Source organism: Nyctibius grandis, chromosome 5 (assembly GCF_013368605.1).
Source record: "Nyctibius grandis isolate bNycGra1 chromosome 5, bNycGra1.pri, whole genome shotgun sequence".
Taxonomy (NCBI): Eukaryota; Metazoa; Chordata; class Aves; order Nyctibiiformes; family Nyctibiidae; genus Nyctibius; species Nyctibius grandis.
The window spans coordinates 87,681,932-87,708,988 of NC_090662.1; the positions used below are offsets into that span (position 1 = coordinate 87,681,932).

General features: G+C 35.6%; 1 protein-coding gene across 1 annotated transcript in view; it reads left to right on the top strand.

Moving 5' to 3' along the window:
- PLCZ1 (phospholipase C zeta 1) overlaps nucleotides 1-27,057 on the top strand; it is a 59,179-nt gene that overhangs the window by 13,852 nt on the left and 18,270 nt on the right. Inside the window, exons 4-9 of the mRNA XM_068402004.1 lie at nucleotides 3,051-3,252; nucleotides 4,858-5,002; nucleotides 5,562-5,714; nucleotides 17,817-18,044; nucleotides 20,295-20,451; nucleotides 22,079-22,195. Coding sequence (XP_068258105.1) covers nucleotides 3,051-3,252; nucleotides 4,858-5,002; nucleotides 5,562-5,714; nucleotides 17,817-18,044; nucleotides 20,295-20,451; nucleotides 22,079-22,195 — 1,002 coding nt within the window. The remainder of the gene's footprint in view (nucleotides 1-3,050; nucleotides 3,253-4,857; nucleotides 5,003-5,561; nucleotides 5,715-17,816; nucleotides 18,045-20,294; nucleotides 20,452-22,078; nucleotides 22,196-27,057) is intronic.

Here is a 27,057-nt window from a genome sequence, read left to right on the forward strand (position 1 = left end):
TTTATAAAGTTTTCAGTTTTAGGGGATTTTCATCATAAGCGTATTTATCTTAACATAAGTTCTCTTCTTGAGAACACTATAGTTATCTTTTATCAATGACAAGAGCAGCCAGAAAAGCATCAAAAATAATTCAGAAAATAAGCAAAACCTTGCAAAGTCAGTATTTTTCACTAATTTAAAAGATAAATGTAAAAAAAAAAAAGAATAATGTAAGAATTGCTAGTAAATAAAAAAAAAATTAAATAAAAAGAGTTACTGGCCCAACTTGTAATTACACAGAGAAATATATACGGCATGAAAAATAAATTAATCAGAAATGAAAACCAGATACTATTGAAGTAAAACCTTCTCTTCAAAGGAATTAAGTCTACAGTTCATGTAATTCGTTATAGATAAAGCATACAGGATGAATGTATTCTGTTTTGAGCAACATGTAAAAAAAATAAATTTTTTTAAATACCCAGAAAGTAGAAACTGAATCCTATTGCTACAAGTATAAAACAATATAACGTGCATATGGACAAATAAAAAAAGTCAAGATACTAAATAAGATACAACTGTCAAGAGTCATCAGAGTAGCAATAAGTCATTCTGCAAATATGTTAGTTAAAAGAAAGACCAAGGAAATTCTTGATCCACTACCTAAGTACCATCAGGTGGCTAATATTATTAATGAGACCAGAGTAAGATCACAGTCAAAAATATGGAATAAACAGAGTAGAACATGCTTAAATGACTCAATCAGATCAGTGAAGACAGGTTGAGAAATCCATAAGTTCTTAGAAAATTGACTGTAACAAGCTTGGCTAATACAGGATACATTTGAAAACGTGGCGAATGGATGATTAATTGAAAGACTGAGAAAGATCAAATGTAATATCTCTTTTAGAAAGGGAACATCCAAGGAACTAGACACCAGTCAGTTACCAGAAAAAAATGGAACAAATAATGAATATGTAATCACCTCTAAGACAGTAAGGATGAGTAAGAGTTTGTCAGGACATTCCATGAAGTAATAGAATCCAGTTTTCTTCTAAGAGAAAGTGACAGCACTGGTGGATAGAAGAAAAATCGTAGTTTTTAACATTGTCTTGCATTCTAAAAAGCAAGTTGAGGAAGCAGGCACAATAACTACATGGTACATAAACAATTCATTAGAAAATTACTCTAAGAAGTTAGTCATCAATGACTTAGAGTCAAAATGAAAGTCTACATCAATTACAGTTTCACTGAGCATTTTGTTGGGATCCAGATTGTTATTGATAAGCTGGGTGATGAAATAGAAATTGATTTTATTAAGTTTAGATTTCACACCAGAATTTCAAGTGTAATAGGGAACAAGATTAGAAGTCAAAGTGATCTGGGGAAATTGATGATATAGAAAAAAAGGATGGAGTTCAATAAGGAGAAGCACTGTGTTCCATTTAGGGCATCAAACATCAAGAAGGTAGTTCACCAAATGGAAAGAGTTGTAGAAAAACAATGCAAATTATGAGAAGTCTAAGAAAATCTAACCTAAACAGAAAGATGCAGTGAATTGAACTTGTTTCTTCTGGCAAGAAGTGGAATGAGGGGAAGTGTAATAATAGTCTTCATATGTGTATAAGATCGTGAAAAAAAAGGAGAGGATAGTACAAAACAGAACAAAAATTTTGGACAACAAGGAATTTTCAGGGTAAACATAATGGAAGACTTTGTAACAATAAGATTACTTAGCGTTGAAATGGGTTTACTGGGATATCTGTGTATTCTTCATCAAAGGAAGTTTTTAAGAATAGCTTCGACAGGCTTCTGGTAGGAATAACATTTTTATGGTTAAGGACAACAGTGTGTGTATGTATGTATGATCTCTGGAGGGCCTTCATACTTATTTTCTATTTCTGTTTAGCATTATAAAACATTGCAGAGCTTTCTAGTTCAAAAAACTGTATAATTTAGAAATAATTATTTTCTTTGTGTTACCATCATCAGCATGATTTTAATAAACACTCATTTAGATATAAAACTTTCAGTCCGTACACATACTGAAGACTGATGATTGCAACTCTAACATGTAAATTGTGATTCTTATAGCTGTATGTAGAATTAGCAGGTCAGATAAATGTTTTGGGTTTTGGTTCTGGGTTTTTTTTTTTGTCAAAAGTTTGTATACATTGACTTCTTTAAGTTATTGTTAACAGAAAGTAATCTTGGATTACTTACTGCTTAATTATCACTAGCCTACTATGACGACAAAAAAAAAAGATTATTTTGTAGCCAGAACTGGGCAAAATCCCTGACTAATTCAAACTAGGTTATGTTTTGAAGCAAAGATGACTTCTGAGATTATATCATTTGCAAAATTATTACATTTGAATCATGGTATTGGAGCGGTAGTTGGTAGTATAATGGATCTGTTTGTCATTAAATCAGTTAAAAACAAAACAAATGGAATGACTATTACTGGTATGGAGGCAATTATCACATTTTGTTATAGATGAAGTAGTATAATAAGCTTGATTTGCAATTCATCTTTGTGGGCAGTCATTTATTTTGTTAAGATGCTATTTTTATTTCAAATACTTCTAATTTAAACATTATTTCATCACTATTTATTTGAAATTTTCCCCACTGAGGAAGATATTTGGTACTAGGAATCATAGTTTCTGCAAGATTATTTTGACAGTCTCCAACTGACATTTTGGAGAACAGTTCCTGTTCTTTCTACAGAGAAAAGAAAATTCTCTTTGTGCATTGACTGGCATATTACTTTCCAGAACAAATATTTTGCTTTGTATTTAATTAAGACTACTGCAAACTCCTCTTACTGGTGTCCATAGAAGAATCAAAATGTCCATAATTTTTGAACCACAGCAATTCATCTCCAGAATTGCACACATTTGATGTTTGTGTTTATATTGTTTGTTAGGAATTTTAAAATTGCAGGAAAGTGTTATGCTGTATAGCCTTTAGCAATGTTTGGAAATGGCTATTAAAAATTATGCAAATGTACAGATATAACCATCAGTTTAACTTCACACTAGAAATTTTTTGCTTTCTTTTTTGTTCAGTGAGGAAAAGAAGGCAGATGTCATTTGAAGGATTTATAAGGTACTTGAGCTCGGAAGACTCTTCTATATTTAAAAATAATCACAGGACCATCTACCAAGATATGAACTACCCATTATGTGACTATTTTATTTCATCTTCTCACAACACCTACTTGATATCTGACCAACTAATAGGACCCAGTCATTTATGGGGATATACCAGGTATTTAGATACTGTTTTTTAATATTTTAAATGTTCTTTGGCTTTTTTTTAATGAATTCTAAGTCACATATAATCCTGCTTGGCAATAAGGAACAAAACCATCACGGATACAAGTAGAAAATGAGAGACTGGTATTTTATTTTGTATGTACACTTTTCAATATATTTGCCAAACCATCTGTTCGTAGTCTGGAAACAATCTATTTTTTTACTTACATCTCAAAAAATCTACCTCGCAGCAAATTAAATCTATAGTATGCTTCACAGAATATGATTAAATCAGTTTTTAATCTCAGCATGCCTTTCAAAAATAAATAACTCCCTGAAACAAATGTAAAATTCCTGGGCAAACTCTAATCTGATCAATATACAGGACATAAGGGCACAGTACGGTGGATTATGTCAAAGATATCTTTGATCAGTGTATGTTGCAGTGCAGTCAATTTAGAAAAAACAACAACAACAAAAAAAGTGGACCCTGTAGTAGCCAGGAGGGAGAAGAAACTTTGTTTTTGAATATGCAGCATATGACTCCAAGAGGAGAAGGAAACCAGGATGCCTTATTGCTGAGACGCATTTAGAAGAAACGATCAGGGAGAGAGAAAATGGGTTATGTAATAAAGGCAATACGGAGGGGGACAGAAAGTATGAAGAATTTGGAAGACAAGCGTGCAGCATTCCTATTACTCTGTACTACTATAGTGAAGTGAAAGCAGTTGGAACCATTATATATCTGAAATTTTTTTGTTTTGGTTGTTTTCTGGATACTCTATAACCACCAGAAACACTAGTGAATTTATTTCTAGCAGTATCTAAAATGATATGACATTAATACTGCATTGCTTAAAGTAACTGCAAAGTTACTTCTTTTCTTCCTCTTTATCTAGTATTTTTGTAAGGAAAATATAAAATGCTAAAATAAGCTAGAAGCATCTTTGAGATATTGTTAGTATGTAAAGGGCAGCATGTAAAAGACAGATTGGTAATTAGTTAAAATAGTCTAAAAGAAATGTTTAAATTAGTAACAAGACAAATATTAGAAACCTATGACCTTTAAGGGGTGTCATTAACATATTAAAAATTAAGATGATAGAGTAAATTTAAGGCACCCGAGAATCCTTGGCACTCCGTCTTAGAAATAATGTGGGGGGAGAACAACTGAATTATGTGAAGATCAAGCACAACCTGATTCTGTAAGTGCGATGCTGTTATTTTTAAGTGTAATGATTCTCAAACTTGCAGAAAAATCCTGGAACAGTAATAAAAAATTTCCAATATTTCTTCCAATTTAAGCAACAATTTGCCATCATTCCAAAATTCTTTTATTTTAATCTTTGACCCTTGTTTTTAGTATCTTGAAGGTTTTCAGATAATCCATCTTAATCCTTAATGCTCTAATAAAGTTTATTATCTGACATCCCTAAGATAAACAACAGAAAATATATCTCTGTCTCATGTGTATAATTCTATATGATTTCTTTTCTTTTGCAATGAAAAAGTAGGGGGTTTTGTAATTATTCAATTTGTTTGTAATCAAAAATATAGCAACTCGTACAAGAAAGTGTGGCATCTTCTGACTAAAATTGTTTCTCTTGTTCTTTTGAAGTGCTCTCTTAAAAGGATGTCGTTGCCTGGAAATTGACTGTTGGGACGGCTCAAACAATGAACCTATTGTGTATCATGGTCACACTTTAACGAGCAAAATTTCATTTCATGATGTAATTCAAGTGATAGACAAGTATGCATTTGTGGTATGTATATAATGTATGTTGGTTAAAATGTGATGGTGGCTTTAACAAAGCCTGTGCAATTGAATCAGCCTGATTTTTGGCTGATTTAACACTTATTTTTTCTCTGCTTTCTTTGCATCCAACATTAATCAGTATGTTAAATGCCTCCGATAATTTATTTTCTATGGATTATCGGACAAATACACTTCAATATGCGCTTTCCAAAGATCAGCACAGATATTACCTGGTTTCTCTAATGAAGTATTGTGTCCTTCTTAACTGATCTTCATTTGATTTCCCTAGTTGTTTTTTTTCATCTCTGTATACGTCTAGTCCTGTTTTAACCCCCCTTATCTTCCTGAGGATGCTTTTTTTTCTCTTCAATTGTGCTTTCTCTTTTCCATAAATATTGTGAGCTTTTTTATTGTGTTATTAACCTGAAACAACTGACCTATATTCTGAACATTTTGAAAATGAAGGAAAATACAGATTACCAAGGGGACTTTTGTAAGATATTTTGGGAAATCAAGTAGTCCTCTTTAATATGTTAATAATATAAGCTTTTAAATTGTATTTCCAGGCATCTGACTATCCAGTTGTACTGTCTTTGGAGAACCACTGCAGCCCTAAGCAACAGGAAGTAATGGCAGACTATTTAAAAAGTATTCTAGGTAACAAACTTCTTACTTCAACAATTGGTGAAACAGAGGTGACTCAACTACCTTCTCCTGAGGTAATAACATTGCATTTTTCTCTGTGAAAGATAGGGAAAAAAAATGGGCTTTTTTTTTTTTTCATCTGCAACTGAATTTATGAAACTGCTCATCTGGTGTCTGAAATAATAGACTTCAGATGATAACAAAAAATAATTAAACAACACAAAGAAACCACATGAAAAGATAATGAAAACAGAAAAAGCAAAAATGAATCATGTGGATTGATATGGAAGTGTTTGTTTAAAGGAAAACTGTTTTCAGTACAATGCTGAAGCACATATTTGTTAAAAGCTAACATACTAACACTTTTGCAAAGCTTTACATCGTGCAATTCATATCAATCCAACTTTTGGTCCTTTGAATGCATTAAAAGTTTTATTTTATTTTATATACAAATACAAAGTTTGTGGGTTGCAGTTTATTTTATATGGAAACATGGCAGCTGTAGTAATGTGTCTTGTTATTTTGAACCATACTTACTAACACTGAATAATCCTGCATATCAAAACCAGTAGCGACACTGAAATTACTCTGATTTTTTTAAAGTAAACTATTACTTAATATGAATTATCATAATGTGGTTCATCTACAGTAGCCCTATATTGGATGTGGTAGTCTAAACACAGGAAAGAGCATCTGCCTTTAAAGAGGGCAGATGTATACACAGGGAATGACTTGCCAAAGACTGTAGAAGTAAGTACTACTGAATCTGAACGCTGAATCTGACAGCTTTGCAAACATCTGATTAATTTAATTTTGGAAATTTCAAGTTATTGAAGCATTGTGTTATAATGAACAGCTTCAAAGTTTCTGTTGACCTCTAAAGTCAACATTTTGAGGTCCTCTCCTCCCCTCCCCCCCTCCTCTTCCTTTTTTCTGAAATAAGTCTTCCAGTGTTTTAGCTTTAAAAGAGGAAACAAAGCATAAATTTTTAAACAACATTATGCTTTGAACCAAAATTTAAAAACCTTCACTTTAAACATGTTAGGGTGTCTGTTTTCCGTTAATTTATTTTTTGTTTCTTAGATGGAAAGAATTTCCTGAAATTTAAACATGTTTTTGAAATGGAAAACTGGGTCTCCATTTTTTGTCAGTAACAATGTCGATGGAACTATTTCATTGAGTTCTGTTACTGTAAAAACATTCTCTCTTTCTCAGTGTGTTTCTCCCTTGGGCAGTGTTTCTCAGCTGGAGGCTTGAGACCCCTGGGATATGAAGTCAGAAAAGGCAATTAGATGGGTGTTGAAAATTTTATTGTAAACTAAAACAAATAAATTCCCATTGTTCCACTCTTTGCACATAATTTTCTTTCAAGGACAAAGGACTTTTTTTAATCTAATGTAACACGAATACATGCAAACATACCAAATGGTTATTTAGGCTTGTCACTGTTATCAGTGATATATCAGATATATTTTATACTTTTTTTTTTACAGTAACTGAAAAAGGAACAATGCAAATGAAAATGTGGGGAGGAAACACTGTCATAAGGAAAGACAACACACACAGAGATGTATATTTAATATGTCCTAATAAATTTCTCAGCCAACATATTTTTTTAGATTGTAGCATTACATTTTTTTATATCACACTGTCCAATATCACTTTGCAACCTTGAAAACTGTTCTGTAAATTGGAAAAAAATATAAACTGTATTAAACATGAGGGTTGGTTTTAAATCTTCTCAAAGCGTAGCTGCATTCAGTCTAATAGATGTCCAAGGATCATATGTCTTCTATAGCAAACAGCAAATCAGTGTACTGCATCTGAATCATGGATTCACTGAATCACATACTTAAAAATACTACTTTCTATGAGACATGTCCCTTACCACATGTTTACAGTAATATAGGGAATTCATACTTCATATTTCCATAGCTTAGAGTTTTTATAAGTCAGCTCTGCAGAATTTTTGCCTGAAAATGCATTGCTGAGTTCCATACTTATTCCTCACTTAAATGAATGCTGTTCAGGTGAGATTCATTCTATTGAGCTTGTAGTCTTTTAAAGTTATGTGAGATGTATTCCACATCTATGTAAGATGTAAGAGTTACCTAAATAATACCACTGTCCTCAGCTGATTTACAAAATCTGAATTTAATAAATCGTTACATTGAGAATGAACAAGGATTAGGATCGTCTCCATTTCTCTTAGCTGCTCTGATAGAGCACGTAAGAAAATTAATTGGGATTTTATTTTGCAATAGAAATGTGTAGTTATGACTGAATTTGCAAATAGAGTAATAAGCTTGACTTTTGGGTAGCATCTTTTTGAAGAACCACTTTTGGTCCATTTTCAAAAAGAGTTTAGTGGCATCGCATCCTTAAAGCTTGGGACCTTATGCATATTCAAGGCCTGGGTTAATTCATTATCATTGAGTGAGCCAGATGCTGAACTTAGTCTTAAGCCTGCTTTACTTAGGCGGTGCAAAAGAGATGTTACAGAACCATAAATGATTAATTTAAAATGCTGTTCATGAGAAGGATTCTCAGTTAGTGCAAAACAAAAAATAGTTGTCACCTATATCATTTACTGTTCCACTTTTTTCAAGATGGAACACTAGCAAGAATAGGGAAGAAGCGATCACGTCTGGTATGATTCTATAGGAGTCCAACTGCTAAAGCCATGCCAGGAAGAAAATTGTATCAGAAGTGTTAACACCAGTAACAGAGTAAAGGCATTGTTCTTTAAATGACAGTCTTCTGATTTCTAATGTAAGTCTAATAAAATATAGTAAGTGTCAGGATGATTAAAGTTCATTGTAATTGCCCAGATACGAGATTGGCTCAACAGAATTATAAATGTTCATTGGCATGGCTCAAACGCAGTAAATACACTTGCTTAGAGGCTGATACAACCGATAGCCTGATAACTAATTTTGAAAAAAATTTCAGAGAATAATGCACTCAAGGGAATTGGTTTGCCTGCCTACATGAGTACTTTTACTAGCAAAACTCTTATCAGATAACTGTATCTGTCTATATTATATTCATATGCAACAAAAAGGGAAAGGTTTAAATTCAGTTTCCTCTTTTGAAACTATGTAACTCATCTGTATTTATATGTGAACCTGTATCTTTCACTGAATATTGAAATAAATAAGAAATAGAAAATATAGCAAAAAGCAACATTTTTTAAAAGAAATCATTATATGCACTAATTTAGCCTACTAACAGGTCTTAAGTTTTCTTTGTAGAGCTCTGTTCAGAATCTTCTGTGGCCAACATACATTCTTTCACCTAGATTGTTAGCTTTTTCCTTAGCATGCCTTATTGGATATGCTTTTAGAAGTCTGTTCTAAATATTAATTTAAAAGGATGATTTATTCAGGATTGCTTCTTTTTTTTTTTTTTTAACACTGTTACACTGTCTTATATTAAAGCAAAATATATTGCTTATATGTTAAAATATTTACTTGATTATAAATGAATATGAATGTCACACTTAAGTAGCTCAATATTAAGGTGAATATACCTCATATCACTTTACTCTGTGTGTGTGTATATGTATATATGAATTGAACTACTCTGAGTTTAAAAATTAAGGTATTTGGATTAGAGTTACAGTGCTTTACCTCCATTTTCCCTACAATCTTGTTTACCTTCTTTCGTCATCTTCACCTACCTTGAGTTGAGCTCCACCTTCCTCCCTTCTGGTTGGACCTTAGCTAGGAAGGTGAGAGGGATTGAAAGGATAGAGTCTTTCACTCTTCGTTGAAATTAACAATAACCACATAGACCTTTTTGTAATATATTTTGTTAGAGAATATTCCAATCTAATAATATCCCTAGGGACACAGCACAAACCTATTTACTGCCACATGTGCCTCATATGCCTATAAATGCAATGGTCGTACTTCTGTCCCTCATGTCTTCTGAGTGTCTGCGTCACAATAAGTTATTGATCACTTAGTTGTCACCTCTTGTGCTCATGACCTGTGTTATTGCCTTCTTTGTTAGGCTTTTTTTAACAACCTGCTTGTAGGATCCCTCAAAGATTTGTCTCTGGACTAACCAGTTCAGCCATCCTTCCCTTTTCTCTCAGATTTCTTTGGCAAGGACCTTCAACATCCAGCTTCTCCCTGTCATGCGAGACTGAAACATTATGTTTTTTGGGTGGGAAATCCTTCTCATCTGACAGCTACTGTTGTTCCTACTTTTGCTTCTCCTATTAAGGGGTACACGCAGTTCATGTAAGGCTTCCTTTTAATACCCACTTCTCAATGTTCTTCAAGATCCGAATCAAATGGTACCCTTGTCTGTACATGAAGTGGAATACCACATAATTTCTCTGAACACTTCATAGAAACATTTGTTAATTATGGGTTCTTATTTAGATCTTGGAGATGTGGAGATCTCCAAGGAAATTATTTTCTCCTCTTGTTGTCTGATCAATCTCCTACTTCCTTTTCTAAGTAGGTTTCGAGCTACACCTTTGTCATCTAAGATGATTGTGTGCTTCTGGAAGAAGTATTAAAATGCAGAGCAAACCTATTCTTAAGTGCTTCCTTGGACCACAGCTCATGCATGATGTCTCCTACCATTGTAACTCTAAGTGAAAATCACACGGAGGTCCAGAAAAGAAAATTGAATGGTCACTGAAAGCTATTCCTCTTTGCTTTTTCTCAATACCCACTTGCCCTGAAACACAAAACCCAGAAAATGTCAGGAAAAGAGGTTTTTTAATTCTTTGGCCTCAGTCATGTGTTCACCCTGCAGCTGACTATACTACTACTGTTAATTCCATAGAATATTACTGTATTCTGTAGCATCTCAACAGACAATTCTTCCTCTACTTGTGGAGTAAAGAGAAGGCTTTTGCACTGTTTCTTTCTTTCACACACCCCTCATCCAATGAGATGAACTGAGGCCACCCTTGAGCTTTGCTAATCTCTTCTACCATATCTGTTCTCTTACCTCCTTCCCATGCTGATATTTTGCCACCCAAAGCAACAGACCCACTATAATCCTCTCAGAGTCTTGGCCACTATGGTGCTTCTAAAGAGACTTAATGAACTTCCTTTAATATTTGCTGGACCATCATGTCCTTTGAGTCAGTTCCCACATTAAATTACATTTGACATCACTGACTGGCACCAGAGATCACTGCCGATTGCATCAGTGCTCCTGGATTATGCTGATATAAAGTGACAGAATGTGGTGTCTTGTGCAGAAATTTTTAGATGAACTTAGACAATATTAGAATCCTAAAAGTGAGATTGATTTTTACTTACCCGCTGAATCCTTCCTCTCTAATAGATTTGGCAGCTACTGAAAGAAACAAGTAATCCTCAAATGTAACACAGAAAAAATAATGTAAACACATTGATGCTTTTGATGAAGGTTTGTTCCTCAATTATTTTGCAATGTAGTACATCAAACTACCTTACGCTGCTGGCATGATATATACATGAACTTCTTAGGAATTTTTTCATCATTTGCAGCTTTCCTATCACAAAATTTGGAAGAGATATTGATGCATTGTTAACTGAAATTGAAGTGGCAACTACTGTTATTTTACAAGCCATCCTTAATGTTTACCACAGAGCTGCAAGATGAATTACTATGTTGTGGTGGTTCAGAAGCATTTCTGGCCATGATCGCCAAGGTTTCCCCATAGTTATTAAAGCTATGCTATCTAAATAAAATGACCTATTTAATAATCTTGAGAAAGATTCATAGAAGGTGTCCAGTACAACTTTATTCTCTCTGGGCATTTTACATCCTACTGTTAGGGGGAAAACCAACTAACCCCATAGCCAGGACTCCTTCTTCACCTTTTTCCTCACCTGTATCTACTCAATCTACAAAGCACCTTTCCATATGCAGTCCCTGTTTTCCCAGAATAGTCACTGTTTTCCCAGAATGCACCAGTCTGGGTGAACCAAGTGCTATAGTCTTCAACATTTAGATACAATATTGTCATGGTTTAAAGCTGGGCTGGCTATTAAACCTGTGGCAGATGCTCTCTGTTAACCCTCTCCCCCACCCTAAGGGAAAGGGAAAAGGGAGAGAGACTTATGGGTTGGAAAGTTAAAACAGTTTTAATAAACTATAATAATGAAAAAAAAAGAGTATAATAACAATAATAATAGAAATAATCAAATATATACAAATATATACAAAACCAAGACTGAGAGCTTGGAAATCCTCCTCAGGCAGAGTTGCTCCCCCCAACACAGGCAGAGGGGAAAATGCAGTACCTTCCCCCAGCACAGGCAAAAGGGAAAAGGCAGTAGCTCCGCCCAGCACGGGCAGAGGGCAAAATGCAATAGCTCTCCCTGCCATCACACCTGCAGGCTTTTAACTGGAGAATTGGCAAAGCTGGTACCAATCAGTGGGAGACAGGAGGGCCCCTCCCTCCTGGGCCCCACCTCCAGGAGGCAGTGGGTTAGTGATAAATAGGAAAGTGAGAATGACGTGTGTGGGATGGAATACCTCGTTGGTCAATCTTGGGTCACCTGCCCTGTCTGCTCCCCCCTGCAGCTGCGACCCCCCTTCGGCTCTTCACTCGTAAGCAGTGAGGAATTTAGCAGTGACCTTGGTTTCTCTAAGACTAATTGGCCTGGTTTGGGCCAAACCAGGACAAATATTTATGTCTAAGAGAGTCATATTGCTACTACACTTTCTTCCTTTCTCTTTAAAGACCTGTCTCACTGAGAAACTTTCAAAACTTGGTTGTACGTGGCTGTCTATAATCTCTGACAAACAGGTTCTTACTGACTGACTGTAGTGTCTGACAAAACGGTAATAGTCTGATTAACCTGTGGGTATATGATTCAATTTTCAGTCGAACCATCTCCAAATTTTCCTCTCCCATATCTTTACAGGGTTTTATAGTCTTATTTTCTTATTATTGAAAAGTAGGACATGAAGATTTTAACTCAGAAATTCAAGATCAAGACTTCTTTAGCATATCTAATTCTGTTGTTTCAGTGATGAGATTAATTCCTTTTTTTTTTGACCTACGAGTCACATATGCAAATATCCTGACCAAGTCTTTGCATCAGAAACACCTTTGCTTCTTAGCAAGTCAGAAACATTTCCAGTCCACTGTTTTGCCTTTCAATCTGTCTATGACATCTATTCTTTATAAAAATGAGAAGAAAGATGTTGAAAATGTAGCATACCTTCGTGATGTCCTCAAAAATAAGAAAATCAGTATTGTTGATCATAAAATTTCTGGATTCTCTAGGTTCTAGTGGCAGCTTACAGAAGTCTCATCTGATTCTTACACTGTTTCTGGGCATTGTACTCTTCTGTCTTTCGAGGGAACATGGTTTCCCCAGAAATGTATTGAACGTGCAACAGTCACTTACCTTTTAATAACTTCGCCGTATTGTAAGGCAATTTCATAAGGTAACTAAAACAAAACACTGCCATACTTTGTATCATCAGCCAGGTAGGTCTGAGGCTGACGGTTTGTTTAGTATATAAAAAGAAGATCCTTCTGTTGTCAAGGTATCTTCTCGGAACATTGAACTGTGGTAGGGAATCTGTGCATGAGGGCCCTAAGCACACCAGACTAATTATCCTGACCAGCCTTTAGCCATCTTTCTCTGTAATCATCCTTTGGATTCCCTTCCAATCCACCCACCAGAGATTTAGTTGCCTAGGTACAATGTCATTTCTGATATAGCACAGCTGCTTAGCCTCGGACCAGACTTAAATGAAAACAGATAAATTGTGAGACCTGCACCTATGCACTCCCTAACATTGGCTTTGGAGCTGCATTTTAGCTCAGCCTCTTGTCCTCCTCGGTCCTTGCCTGAGCTACACTGTAAGTATGTAGTGCCTGTCCTTGCAACTTGCTGTTCCTGGCCTTGCCTTGCTGACAGTTCTGCACCAGGGGAGGAATAGTGCCATGCACCAGTACAGGGTGGGAGATGACTGGCTGGAAAGCAGCTTTGCAGAAAAGAACCTGAGGGTCCTGGTGGACAAGTTGACCATGAATCAGCAATGTACTCTTGTGGAAAAGAAGGCTAACATTATCTTGAGCGTCATTAGGAAAAGCAAGATGGACCCAGACTTTTCTCAGTGAAATGGCTAGAGGCAGTGGAAACAAACTGAAATACAAGAAATTACATTTAAACATGAGAAAAATAATTTTTGCTGTGAGGGTGGTCAGGTAATGGAGCAGATTGCCTGGAGAGATTATGGAGTCTCCATCTTGGAGATACTCAAAACCTAACTGGACACAGCCCTAGCTCTTATTGGCCCTGCTTTGAACAATGGGGTTGGACTAGATAGTCTCCAGGGGTCCTTCCCAACTCATCTGTTCTGTACTTATACGATATGGCTTCCTGGTTCAACCTGGTTGTGACTTGTCTGGCAGCCACTGGACTGCTTCCTGAACTTGCTTACCATCCCCAGACCTGCTCTACTTGTCTTACTGTTGCCCTAGTTGGTGAGGCTATTGCCCTGTGCCTGCCCTGCTGTCACCATCATCTTCTGGGCCATCTTGTGGAGCTGCTGACCCTTGCTAGTCTCTGACTCTGAGTTGTTGCAGATTCTTGAATCATGAGCAGCAGGCTGGTTAACAGTGTTATTTGCAATAAATTTGCGGATCAGTTACACCCCAATTTTTTGTCTTAAGAGTCTCTAAAAAATGCAAAATCATCTGCACTAGAACTTTCTCCAAGACTACTGTCAGATGTCTTTTTGATTGCATGGTTGGAAAAGTCTATGTGTGTTTTCATATTTCTCTTCTATCTGATGGATTCCTCAGGTAAAACAGGACAAGGCATTGCCAGCTAAGAGTCCTGTTTTTCAATGAGAACTAACCTTACTGCCAGCAGTTATAATAGGTCAAGCCTCTGAGCCATTAGCAAATTGATCGTCACTTTATCTTTGAAGTTTGGCTCCTGAGTGGGACTCTTTCTGGTAGACTAATGAGAAATAATATATTGCAAAAATAGTTTTTATGGACAGAGTGTTTCTTAGAACACATACACCTTTACCCCGAATTGTGTCAGGTTTTCACTTCATCCAGAAAATTAGTTTGCCAGTGTCACCCCTTCCAATTTCCTTCTTTAGACGTGTTTTTCTTTTTTTGTATTTTTAATAAAAGAACATTTAGAAAGATTCTCTCATCAACACAGAACTGGAATTTTCAATGTAGGAGACTTCTCACTAGATAACTGTATTGTATGAAAACTTGTTATGAGATAGCTAAAAAGGTACTCATGATATATTTAATATCCATTTAAGTAGGGCTCAGACATCATTGGTAATATTGTTTTGAAATATCTCAATAATTGTGTCTTATAAGGCTGCCAAAAAGACATCCATTCACACTTCTACGAAGCGTGAATCTCTTCTTGAATCATTGAAGAATGCAGATGTTGGTTTTTTTTTTTAACAATTCTACTTAACAATAGAGTCCTGTTATTTTCATTCAAGATAAATTTTGTCAATGCCTCAAAAGCTTCCCCATGTTAGACTTCATGGTAAGTGTTGCATCTTTACCCTATAGCAGTATTTAAGACAGTAATATAATTCTTGAAATAATAAAAAAATTATGTAAAACTTTAAACTGATTTTAACCTTGTTACTTAGCAAGATTTTCAGGATTTTATATTCCTCTTCCTAAGCACCTACAGCTAGTCAGGAGAGGAGATGAAGGAAGAACATGCCAAATTTAAACAGGGGAAGATATTCTTTTCTTTTTAATACTCATGACCCAAATCCAGAGTTTGTTCTCTACATTTCTGAGGACTGAATTTTGTCCCTTTTACATTAATTGCAGTGGCCAGTAGGTGGATTTGCCTGATACATTCCAAAGTGCTTGTGATTTTGTCTTGGAGTCTTGTATTACTTCAGCTATTCCGACTTGTGTTGTATATCACATTAACCAGAATGTGTATTTAGTACAAGTATTAAGTTTTTTTCATTTAAATATTTAAATATTTGTTCCAATTGATTGTACTTGGAGGCTTTTGCTTATGCCAGCCTTGAAGATCTATTATGCTCTAGGTAAGATCTATTATGTTTTACGTATTTGAATTTTTTAGCATGCTTACAGTTTATATATAAGTTCATAGTAAACATGTGTTTTTGAAAATATTTTGTATTTTACATTTAAACTGAAAAAGAGAAGTTGCAGTGAATGTTCAGACTTTCAGCTCATTATCTGCTTAAAAGATTTAGACATTTGTACTAAAAGATGCCACGTGTTTACCACTGCTGACTACCAATTAAAGAACTCAAATTTCACATAGTCACTGATTTTGTAACCATACATTTGTTATAAGTATTTTTAAGATCTCTTTGAAGCTCAGACTTAAAATCCATGGTATGTCTTTTTTCAGCTCATGATTCACTTTCAGTAATTTGGGTTAACTATTATTGGGATCTACTTCTGGACAAAAAAATAGCAAAATTTCTTCTTGCTAGAGTATTTTCTGTAACTGTTTTTGAAAAGAGAGCTGTGATTTTAAAATATTATCTTCATAGAAACAAAAAGACATGTTTGTCCTACCTCAGGGTATTTACTTCTTTGCTAACAGTTCATAAACATAATTTTAGAAACTATCTATCTGACTTAAACATCATGGCCCATTTTTATATGATGACAGAGACTACGGTCTTTTTTTACTTAAAGTTTACATATAAGAGGCAGTACTATATCCATGGAAAGGTTTTCCTTTCCTTGTATACCAGGTCTTCTTTTTAATTTATAGAATTAAATGTTATGTATGAATTGCAAAATACAAGACCAAAAGTGGCTAGAATTGGGAAATATCAAAATGCAAAGGAAAATCCAGAACTTTTAAAAACTATGAGTAGCATTACTCATATTAAAACTATTCTAAAAATATCATAGAAAAAAAAATGAGTGCATCAATAAGAAATGAAGGAAATGTTAAAGGGCACCCTTATTCTGACTCACTAGGGCAGGGAGACTAATCAAATCTTACACGAGCATAGTATTGATAGATAGGGTATCTCATTCCACTGGCACACTGACAAACTACTGATACAAGATCTGAAGTGATAATGGGATTATCAGCAATGGAGATTGCAATGTAAAGAAATGGAATGACCATTTCTTTGCCTATCGCTCTAATTTCTATTATAAAGCTTTGGTTTTATATATGTTTCTATCATCCATGCTTTTCATATTTACTTAATGGATACCTTAAAATACAATATTTCAGTTATCTTTTATTTAATATGCATATGTTATATATATGTAATATTACATACATTTAATATGTAATAATATGTAAGTATTTGTTCCTCCTTTCTGTAACCTTCCTAGCCGAATAGCCTTCCTTTTCACTAGTGCGTATGAAACTATGTTGCATGAATATTTCTGTCCAAGAACCTAAGTTCTGTTACTCACTGACAATTCTTGTGTACAGAGGTAGAGATGAATGTCTGCTACGTAAAAACTGTTTTACTATGAATATTATTTCATAAATCTATGTGAAATTTATACTCATAGGATTCAGGTGGATAGATGAAAGACATCTTATTACAAATGATAACATTTAATGAATTTTTTTCCTACGTTCCATATTATGGAAGTCGAAACATGCCTATTTAAAAATAGAGAAACTGCTTAGGCAACAAATTACGAAACTCTGTTAATTTCCCCGAGGTCAGCATGAGGTTCCACTGTATAATGACATAACAACAAAAGTTTTAATTTGGTACACTAGACAGATGTGCACAAATGCACTAATCAAATAGGGCAACAAATTTCCAGCAGCTGCAATCATAGCTAAAAAAAAAATCAAATAATATCAAATACGTCTATAAGTCTATATAAAGAAATTAATTCATGCATAGCACAAAAATATACCTCCTATGTCTTACCTGGTCATCACCTCTGACACTTACTTAACTTCCTACCTTAATCTTGCTCACAGTTTCAGCATCTGTGTATCTCTCTGTGTGGTTAGATATTCACATTCTGTTGTGTACTTTGATCCCCAGATTCTGTCTGGTTTACTTGCTTTTGACTTCTGCCTCACCAATATCTATCTTCACTTCGTTGTGTTACCTCACATCATTGTACTTAAACAGCTTTGAATGTGGGTTAAACAATACCCAGATATGAACACCTATCCATACATAATTCTATTTACTACTGTTTAACTTCTTTTCTACAGGCATTAAAATTCAAAATTCTGATAAAAAATAAAAAAGTTGGAACAACAGAGGAAAGCATGCTCAGGAGAGACTTTGACAGTCATGGTGAGACAGCGGAAATTTCTGATTTTGAAAATATGTCTGATGAAGAGGAGATGGATGAAAAAGCCCCTCTTTGCCCAAAGAGCTCACCCTCAAAAAGAAAAAGTGATCGCAAACCTTCACCCCCACCTCGAAAAAAGGCAAAGGTAACTTTCGTCTCAATTGAATTTAGAAAACACATAGATGTATGCCAGCATTTTTTTCAAAAAAAAGGAATATATTATCTTAAAATAGAGATGAAATTTAAAAGATAGGCTTTAAAATTACTTAAAGCAATATATTTTGACATAATGTTTTAGCTCAAGGTTTCAGAGTTTTCCTGATTCTTACAATACACTCCAAACTGGAGCGTATTTTAGTATCCAACAAAAAAAGCAACCCTTCCCTGTGCTCCCATTCTAAACTCTACCTGCATTTTTCACTTTCAAGTCTTGTGCTTGTCCCAGGTGCTCAATATCACAATAGATCTAAGATAAAGTTGCCCAACTGCTTTGTTGGTCTCAAGGCCCTCCTGGAGCTATGCACAGAGAACACTCATAGCAGTTCCTGATGACGAAGGACAGAGTTAACTATTTCATCCAGCAGTCCACCAGTCTGTCTTGGAGATTTTGAAGAGTTCCCATTCCCCTATTTCTTCTATTCTGGATTTATACATGAAATTAGGTGTAGAGTTCTGGTTGTGCTAAAACATTTTTAAGCACTTATAATAGAAAAGGAATTTTTACATTTATCATGTAGGCACTTAATATTAAATACTATTTCTGATAGAGAGTGTAAAAATTGGATGTAATCTTTTTGCAGTCAAACTGAACTTACTGATTTTTTTAACCAAGTAATAATTCTCTGCCATGGAATTCTGTTGCTCCATCAGGGTTCAGTCTGCTTTGTTCAAGTTTTTTAAGCAGGGAGGAAGCACCCAGTATCCAGTCACTTTTGCATATCATGCTCTGATTATCTGAATGACAGTAGACTGGCAATGCTCCTCAGGGCTCAGTGTTTTTGCTGAAAGGCAGTGTCTCTTCCTCTGTGTCTCTTTTCTCTAAGTGATTTGAAGGTCAAGATCTTTGCTTCTTTCTCTTTCCATCTGATATCCAGAGATAGTAAGGAAAAATTCTGAGGAAGGATGGAGTCCTCTTTGAACAGGAAGGCCAAATTTCCACATAACAGGGTCACATATGTTTGCAACATCGTGTTGCAGACCAGAACATATACCACATACATCTTGATCAACAGCAGCAACAACAGATGTCTGGTCATGATTCACAGGCAGAAGAGAAAATGGTTTCCAGGGTCCCACTCTATTGGAGTGGGAGTATTTATTCTGAGGTCCCACTCTATTGCTCTGTTGGGGGGTAGGAGAGCATTTGAATACACACCTGAAATACCTTAGTGATGCTGTTGGCTTTGGCTGTGTCACTGCCTTCCACATCCAGAGAGTTGCATTATTCAGTTCTGTGACAGCAGACTCCTATTGCTCCTCATGGGACATACCCTCAGAATAATTAAGGCATTTGAATTTAAGAGCCATGAACAGGAAATCCCTATTATTTTGTCAGATGAGAATTTGCCTTCAAAAGCTTTAAAGGAATGTAAACATTATTAGCACCATCAGCTCTTTGTTGGCTACTAGCACTGATTATCTTACAAGTTCATGCTAAGTAAAATGAAGAGGTTGCCTAGTACCTCAGTTTAAGAGATAAGACTCTGGTAAAATTTCAGTCTCTTCAATGCACAGCAGCCTTTGATTTTTCTTGCTTTGGTAATGGAGCAAGACTAAACAAAGACTTAGGCCAAATAACTTTCCATCTTAATTAGGAAGAACAGAGTTTTCCTAACTTCAGAGCAATGCTTGGAGGAATATACTTATGATCAATTTGCTTGGCATGGTAAAATATTCTGCTGTTATTCTTCATTTTGTAGTTGTTGTATAGATTCTCCTGCTCTTTTTTTCTTTTTTTTTTTTTTTCCTCCAAGTGCTTCCTACCAGTATACCTTTTCTAGTACTTTATGTATTTAGGAATATAATGTTGGACATATATTTTAAATGAGCAATGTTAAGAGCCATGAAAAATGATGTTAATTTACATACCAGTTTCAGAAGCAGAGAAATAAAGCTGTACAAAGAACACTGTGCTAGGAAGCATTGGAAGCATCTCTCTGTTCACCCTGCAATTGCTATGATGAACATAGAGACAATAATCTTAACTGTCTCTGAGTGGATCAACTCTCACTATCAAAAGTCATAACTTAAGCTCAAATATTAATTAATTGTGACACATTTTCCCATACTTTATGCATCCAAAATGATAGTTTCTTCCGAATTTTAATAATAACAATGGAATATATGCTATTGTGATTTTTTTTACTCTTCCGTTATTTTATACTATGATTATTAGATGAAGAAGATAAAAATTGCCATTGCACTGTCAGACCTTGTGATTTATACCAAATCTCAGAAGTTTGTGAGCTTCGAGCATTCCCTAGCTAATCAGAAGTGCTATGAAAATAACTCCATTGGAGAGCTTCGAGCACGAAAATTTGTAAAACATTCAGGTAATGTCTTCTAATTTAATCAGATAAAAGTTACAATGTTGCTATGGTTCACCGCTTAGGCATCGGAAGGGTTAAAATTCTATGAAACACATGCTGTTCAATTTTATTTGTTTGTTTTTATAACATTGTTTTAGAAATAGCTTGTCATTTGCACCGCATTTTTATATTTCAGTTGGTTTTGTGAGGAAAATTAAAAGTCACCTTTGTTTTAATTTCACGTAGTTTCATGGCAACAAATATTAACATAGTATACAAAATGTGTGAGTACCTTTTGATTCATTGTTTTCTGCATCAACTAATTTAGAAGTTAAGGTCAATACTTCAAAATATGTGGAACAGATTTCACACCACCCATGTGTGGGCTGTAGTACTCACTGGAGTATGCATGCAATAGCCCTGGCTTTGGTGATAACTGCAGATAAGAGACTCCGCATTGACGGAATGAATAAACCCCATAGCAGGCAGTTTGCTCCATTGGACCAGATCTTTCATACCAGCCAAACTGGATTATTCAAAACTCAATCTGTGTTGGAGCATGAGCATCTCCATTTGGTGCAGCTAATACAGCACAGCCTCTGCTGTTTTAACTCCAGCTGTCTGCCAACAGCCTCAAGGGAGTGTTAAGAACAGAGATCACTGACCATGACAATGAAGTCTGCCACAGGCCCATTCATTCAGGGCCAGCCCAGCTGCCATCCACCACTTTGTGGAGATGGTTTAATGGTTGTTTAGGTGAAGGTGCTGAACGGCATCAAAACAAGTAGGTTTTGCCAGCCAGCACTAGTCAGAGTCCTCTCTGATCCCTCTAGTTATCTAGTGAACATAAAAGTAGTCCTATTAAAAAAAAAGGGCAGGGGGGGGAAGGGAAGGGTGGAAAGGATCAGAGTGATGACTCTGGAAATGTAAAGCTTTCTGTTTAATTATTAAACAGGAATAGTGTAGATGATAGAAGTCATCTGAAGTTTTCCACATCTGTGTAGATTACGCCTTTGTGAGAGTGAACACTGCTAGGAAGAAGAAAATCAACTCACTTGAACAGTTAACATCTTCTGAAGATTATAAAGGAACCAATTAAGTGTCTTTTAGAAATGTGCTGTTCACTGGTCCGGAGATTAATCAGTCATTTTATTTAAACCTCGAAACAGCAATCAAGCTAAAATAATCTTGGGATGATTTTTTTTCTTATTGAACTATTAAGGAGTGGGCTTTTTGATCAATTTCCTGGTTTGTGTCTTTTAATTTTCCATGAGAACACAGTGGGTTTTAGTGTAAAAATCATTTATTTACCTAAGAAAGAGGTAAAGAAACAGAATATTTCCATGAAGGAATGATTCTTGGTTATTGAACCTTTAACAAAAGTCTGCCCTATACACAGAAATATCAGATTCAAATATACACAAAATACTAAGGTTTTAAAGTAGGATTTTAGCCATATCTCAGAGTGGCCCATATACTAATATTAATATGCATAAAAATGTCCTAAAATAGAAATACATTGATATGATATACTCATTATGTAAAAAAAAATGCTGGATCAGATTATTATATTTTTTTTATTATTTATTCAAATAGGATCTCTTTATTAATAAAGTTTTTCTTAACAAGGTTTTATCATTCTGTTTTTCAGCTAAAGAATTTGTTTCACATACTTCAAGATTCATTACAAGAATCTACCCCAAAGGAACAAGAGCAAACTCTTCAAATTATAATCCTCAAGAGTTCTGGAATGTGGGGTGTCAAATGGGTATGTATGGTTGCAGAAACTGCTGCATTCCAGACTTTGCAGAGACTATACAGATACAGGAGTTTTTCCTTCCTATAGTATTTTTTGTGTTATGTAAGTTACATATTTTCCCTCAGTAGCATCACTTTTACTTTGTGTTATATCTAAACTGCTCCTTCAGTCTATCCTAGTAATTTTTCATGCCAGAATCCAGGAATTCTGGTATATAATAACTAATCTGTTTACTTTTATAATTAGTTACAATTTGACCCTAACTAATTATGAATATTGCTTTCTGTTAAATAGCTATCTCTTATTCCAAATATCCCAGTTTATTGTAATTCATTAATTTCGTTAAACAACCATTTTTTTTCTATTGGATAATGAGGAAAACACTAGTAAGAACAATACAACATTTTTAATCTTTGAACCTTATTTTGTATTACTCATATCCCCAACACTAAACAAAGCATGATTTTATCTTATGAAACAGTGTAGCAAAAGCCCATATATAAACAACTTTCAACAGCTAAAACAAAATTTTCTTCTTTTTCTTCATATGTTATCTCCTTTTTTATTAATAATTCTATGATATTTGTCTGTGGATGTCTGTAAGGAGAGTCTAAATGATAATGTATGTTTTACTGCCTGTCTGTTTGGGCTGAAATTATTATGTTAACCATGTTACCTTATGTTTTGAGGTTAGAGAGTGCTTTGCATTAAGCACTGTAGTGCCAAAAAAAATTTGCAATATACCTTTCAAGAAAATGAAAATAGATTACATTCTTTTGCATGCTGTATTAATCAAATTCCATAACCTCCATGCTTATTTGTCAGCTGTGGCTAAGGTATAAATAGAGCATGTTTGTAAGAGAAAATGGAAATGGTAGCTGCTTATTCTTGCATTTTTTTCTTTTTTTTTTTCCTTTTTTTCTCTTTTTAATTATTTATCTTTTTTAAAAAAAATAATTGTTTTTCAGCTGAGGTCTAGAACTCTTTATAGCTACTTTGTAGTTAGCAAAGTAATAGAAGCAGCTGCCTGTTTAGCTAAAGGTGGAAATTGTTGGAATGTAATTGCATTTGCTTTTTCCTAAATAAGCATTCAATGCCCTATAGCATTGAATTAGAAGAAGTGATGGAAAGATATGTATGTGTGATTTAGGAATTTTTAGACAGCAATGAAAGCCTCATCTGAAGGATCTGTGGGGTTTCAATGTTTTTGTCTGACTGGAGTGGCACAGATACAGGAGATGTGGGCACAACAATTAATATTGGTGCCAAGAATTCCCAGAATATGATATGCTACTGCAAAGAAGCATTCAAATGCTCCTGGTCAGCAGAATACCCAGGTACAGCTGGGAGCTGCTGGGAGTCTCCAGTGACTGTATAGATGCAACATAAGTTTAGCATCTTAATTTCTAGTACAAAGCATATTAGTTCCCTGAGCAAGGAAATAACAATAACTTCTGTTCCTTTTCATTTCAGTTTAGTATTTAATTTTAAATTGTTAAAAATAAGCATAACTTCTGTACCCAGCATGCTTTGAAAAACCTCTCACCTGTAAGCACTTTCCCCCTTTTAATGGCTTTAGAGGCAATCTTGCCTTCATCTCTTTGTTCTTCAGTTTAAAACATTGTCACTTACAGAATCTTTTTCTACATCTGTCTGCTACACCTTCTGCAGCCTTAGGTAAAGTAGAGCACAATATTTTTTGTATCCACATATATATTCTGTCTTTTATTCTGGTTCTATACCAAGGCCACCTGAGGGAGACTGTGGGGTAAGCAGGGCAGTTTGCTGTAGGCTGAAAGGTGTAGTCTCACCTTGTTATATTACAATATACACTCAGACAGAGAAGGGTACAGATTTTACTTTCGCTGTAGGGACCTGAAGCTTATGTGCACCCTTGCTCCAGGCTTCCTTTTTCACTTGTTTTCTTTCTTGGCTCCCCAAATATCTTCTGTTTCAAGTCACCTTCTCAGAAATGTTTTTAACAGTGTGCTATTTCCAATTAATCATGCACATCCATATTATTTATTGTTTAACCCCCTAATGTATCCCCAGCTACTCTCCCACAGTTACAGAACGTGGAGCATTATACCTCAGCTTTTACTGAAAGATTGCTGTTCCCATGTCTGTGGCTCTGACCACAAGCGGTGGAGGACATCCCCAAGCCTAAATTTCTTACCTTTTGCTGTCCCCACTCTGAGCTATGCCATGCTCTCAGTGCCACACGTTGAGGTAATGTAGGAAACAATGACCAGGGAGGTTGCATGAATTTGGCCACTCAGTGCTGCCTGTTCCATGAAACAATTGAAATGTACTCAGACCCTCCATAATTCTCTCATTGCTACAAATTCTTCTTCTCATCCCGACTGTTGTATTGAGGTATAGTTATACAACTACAGTAGGAGTAAAAAAATTACTACTTAGTATAAATTTTGTTTGTGTCTCTGTTACTATAAATGTTTATTCATAGTACAGACTTGGACTTGGGCTAGGCTGTTGCTGGAATTATCTCACCACTACCGTACCATTTGAAATTGGTTTGATTATATTCTGTCCTTGTGGTTGATCCTCGCTTATCCTGATGTCATGCTATTGCTGGATTATTTACCTGGGGTGGTGCACTCACTGTATACTGTCTACATAGCTATTAAAAACTAGTAAGTTTGTTTCATGCTTAGAGGAAACGCTGGCCAGAGGTCCTTAATTTAAAATTGAATTCATCTCTCAGGCTTATCACACTGCAGTTACTAGTTTTCTTTCTAGCCTGTAAATCTCCACACTGATCTCTGTAAAGAATATCTGTTTGTTAGATCTCGAACAGGACTGAAGTCTTTCAAAATGACTACATTGACTGTTGACTCAGAGTATACTTTAATGAAAAGTCATTCTAAACATTAGTATACAAAACATATGATTTTTGCTGTATAGGGACTTCGGGCCTCTTCCTGGAAGAATTAAAAATATGCAGGAAGTGGTTAGATCTGCCCTCTTGGTCACATCGTTTGCATCTTCTTTTAAAGAAACATTTTTCTCATGGGAATAAGCTGATTATAAGCAATTCTCCACATATATTATTTTCAAGCCATGTCAGATCTATTCTTGATTCCCTAATCTGTTTTAGATAACTGTTTGGCAGAAATATAACTGTGCTTCACAATGCAATTCCCAAAGCTCCACTCAGTGAATCTAATGCTGAAGTCCTTCCACTGATTTAACACAGATTTTTTTAATTTTTGTCTGTCCTATGTCCATATAGCCCACATACCCTCCCTGTCTCCCTGCCATTGCACTCTGCATCCCATGCACAAAAGTAATCCCTACAGATTCCTTCTACCACTTTTCTGAAACTGTTCACAGGACTCCAGATTTCTCCTATGTCACCTATTCCCCTTCTTCAGCTCCTTTCACCTTCCCCACACCTGCTAGCTTACCCTTATCACTTTTAAGTTCCTCTAACATCCATAACTGTTCTGGCTGGGCAAAGAAAATATATCAGGTTTTGTTCAAAACTACATATAATAGTCCCTGCCAGGCCTCTGCATCATGTAAATGATGAGATTTGAGTTATTCCTTCCCTCCCCTTAGTGATAGACCCAAACCAGTGCTCTCTTCTGTACCTTGCCAGCAATTTTCTCTAAATTGTTTGGAACATACTAACTCAGAGCAGCCTAGCGCTCAGCTAAAGCAGGATGAAATTGTCCAACAGGCTCAAGATTTGTTGGGGCTGAGGATGAGAATTATGTCATTGTGTAAACCTGATTTCCAGAGGAAGGAAAGTTAAAAACCATAGTAAAAAGTACAGAGTTTTCACAAAATCTCTTCTGGATATCACCGTGCTCTCAGTGTCCATTCTCTGAAAAGAGAGACTTGTAAGAACAGGATAGGTTTTGTGAACAAAGAGGTCTTACAGAGAAAAATACCTACAATAACTTTTTATAGTCTGGGAAAATTAGTATGCCTCCTGCCTACAACTGCAGTGTGCACTGGAAAGAACTGGTTTGGCATATCCGTATCTCCTTTTTATTTAGCAAATAAAATGGAATGTAAAGATTTATGCAGGGGAAGAAAATTCAGGACAGTTATTTAAATAAACAAATATCAGCTGTATTATATTGACTGAGAAAAACAGAGAAAAAAAAAAACAAAACAACAAACCAAAAGAAAACCTCAGTGAAAATAAAAATAGAAAGATGTAAATATGCTTTTCATAGAATCATAGAATGGTTTGGGTTGGAAGGGACCTTAAAGATCATCTAGTTCCAACCCCCCTGCCATGGATAGGGACAGCTTCCACTATACCAGGTTGCTCAAAGCCCCATCCAACCTGGCCTTGAACACTGCCAGCGAGGGGGCAGCCACAGCTTCTCTGGGCAACCTGTTCCAGTGTCTCACCACTCTCACAGTCAAGAATTTCTTCCTAATAGATGATCTAAATATACCCTCTTTCAGTTTAAAACTCTTACCCCTTGTAAAAAGTCCCTCTCCCGCTTTCCTGTAGGCCCCCTTCAGGTACTGGAAGGCTGCTAGAAGGTCTCCCCAGAGCCTTCTCTTCTCCAGGCTCAACAAACCCAACTCTCTCAGCTTGTCTCCATAGGAGAGGTGCTCCAGCCCTCTGATCATCTTCATGGCCCTCCTCTGGCCCCACTCCAACAGGTCCATGTCCCTCTTATGTTGGAGGCCCCAGAGCTGAACATAGTTCTCCAAGTAGGGTCTCAGGAGAACAGCATAGAGGGGGAGAATCACCTCCCTTGAGGTCATACTTCTTTTGATGAAGCCTTTTAGCTTTTTGGGCTGCAAACACACATTGCCAGTTCGTGTTGAGCTTCTCATCAACCAACAGCCTCAAGTCCTTCTCCTCAGGGCTGCTCTCAATC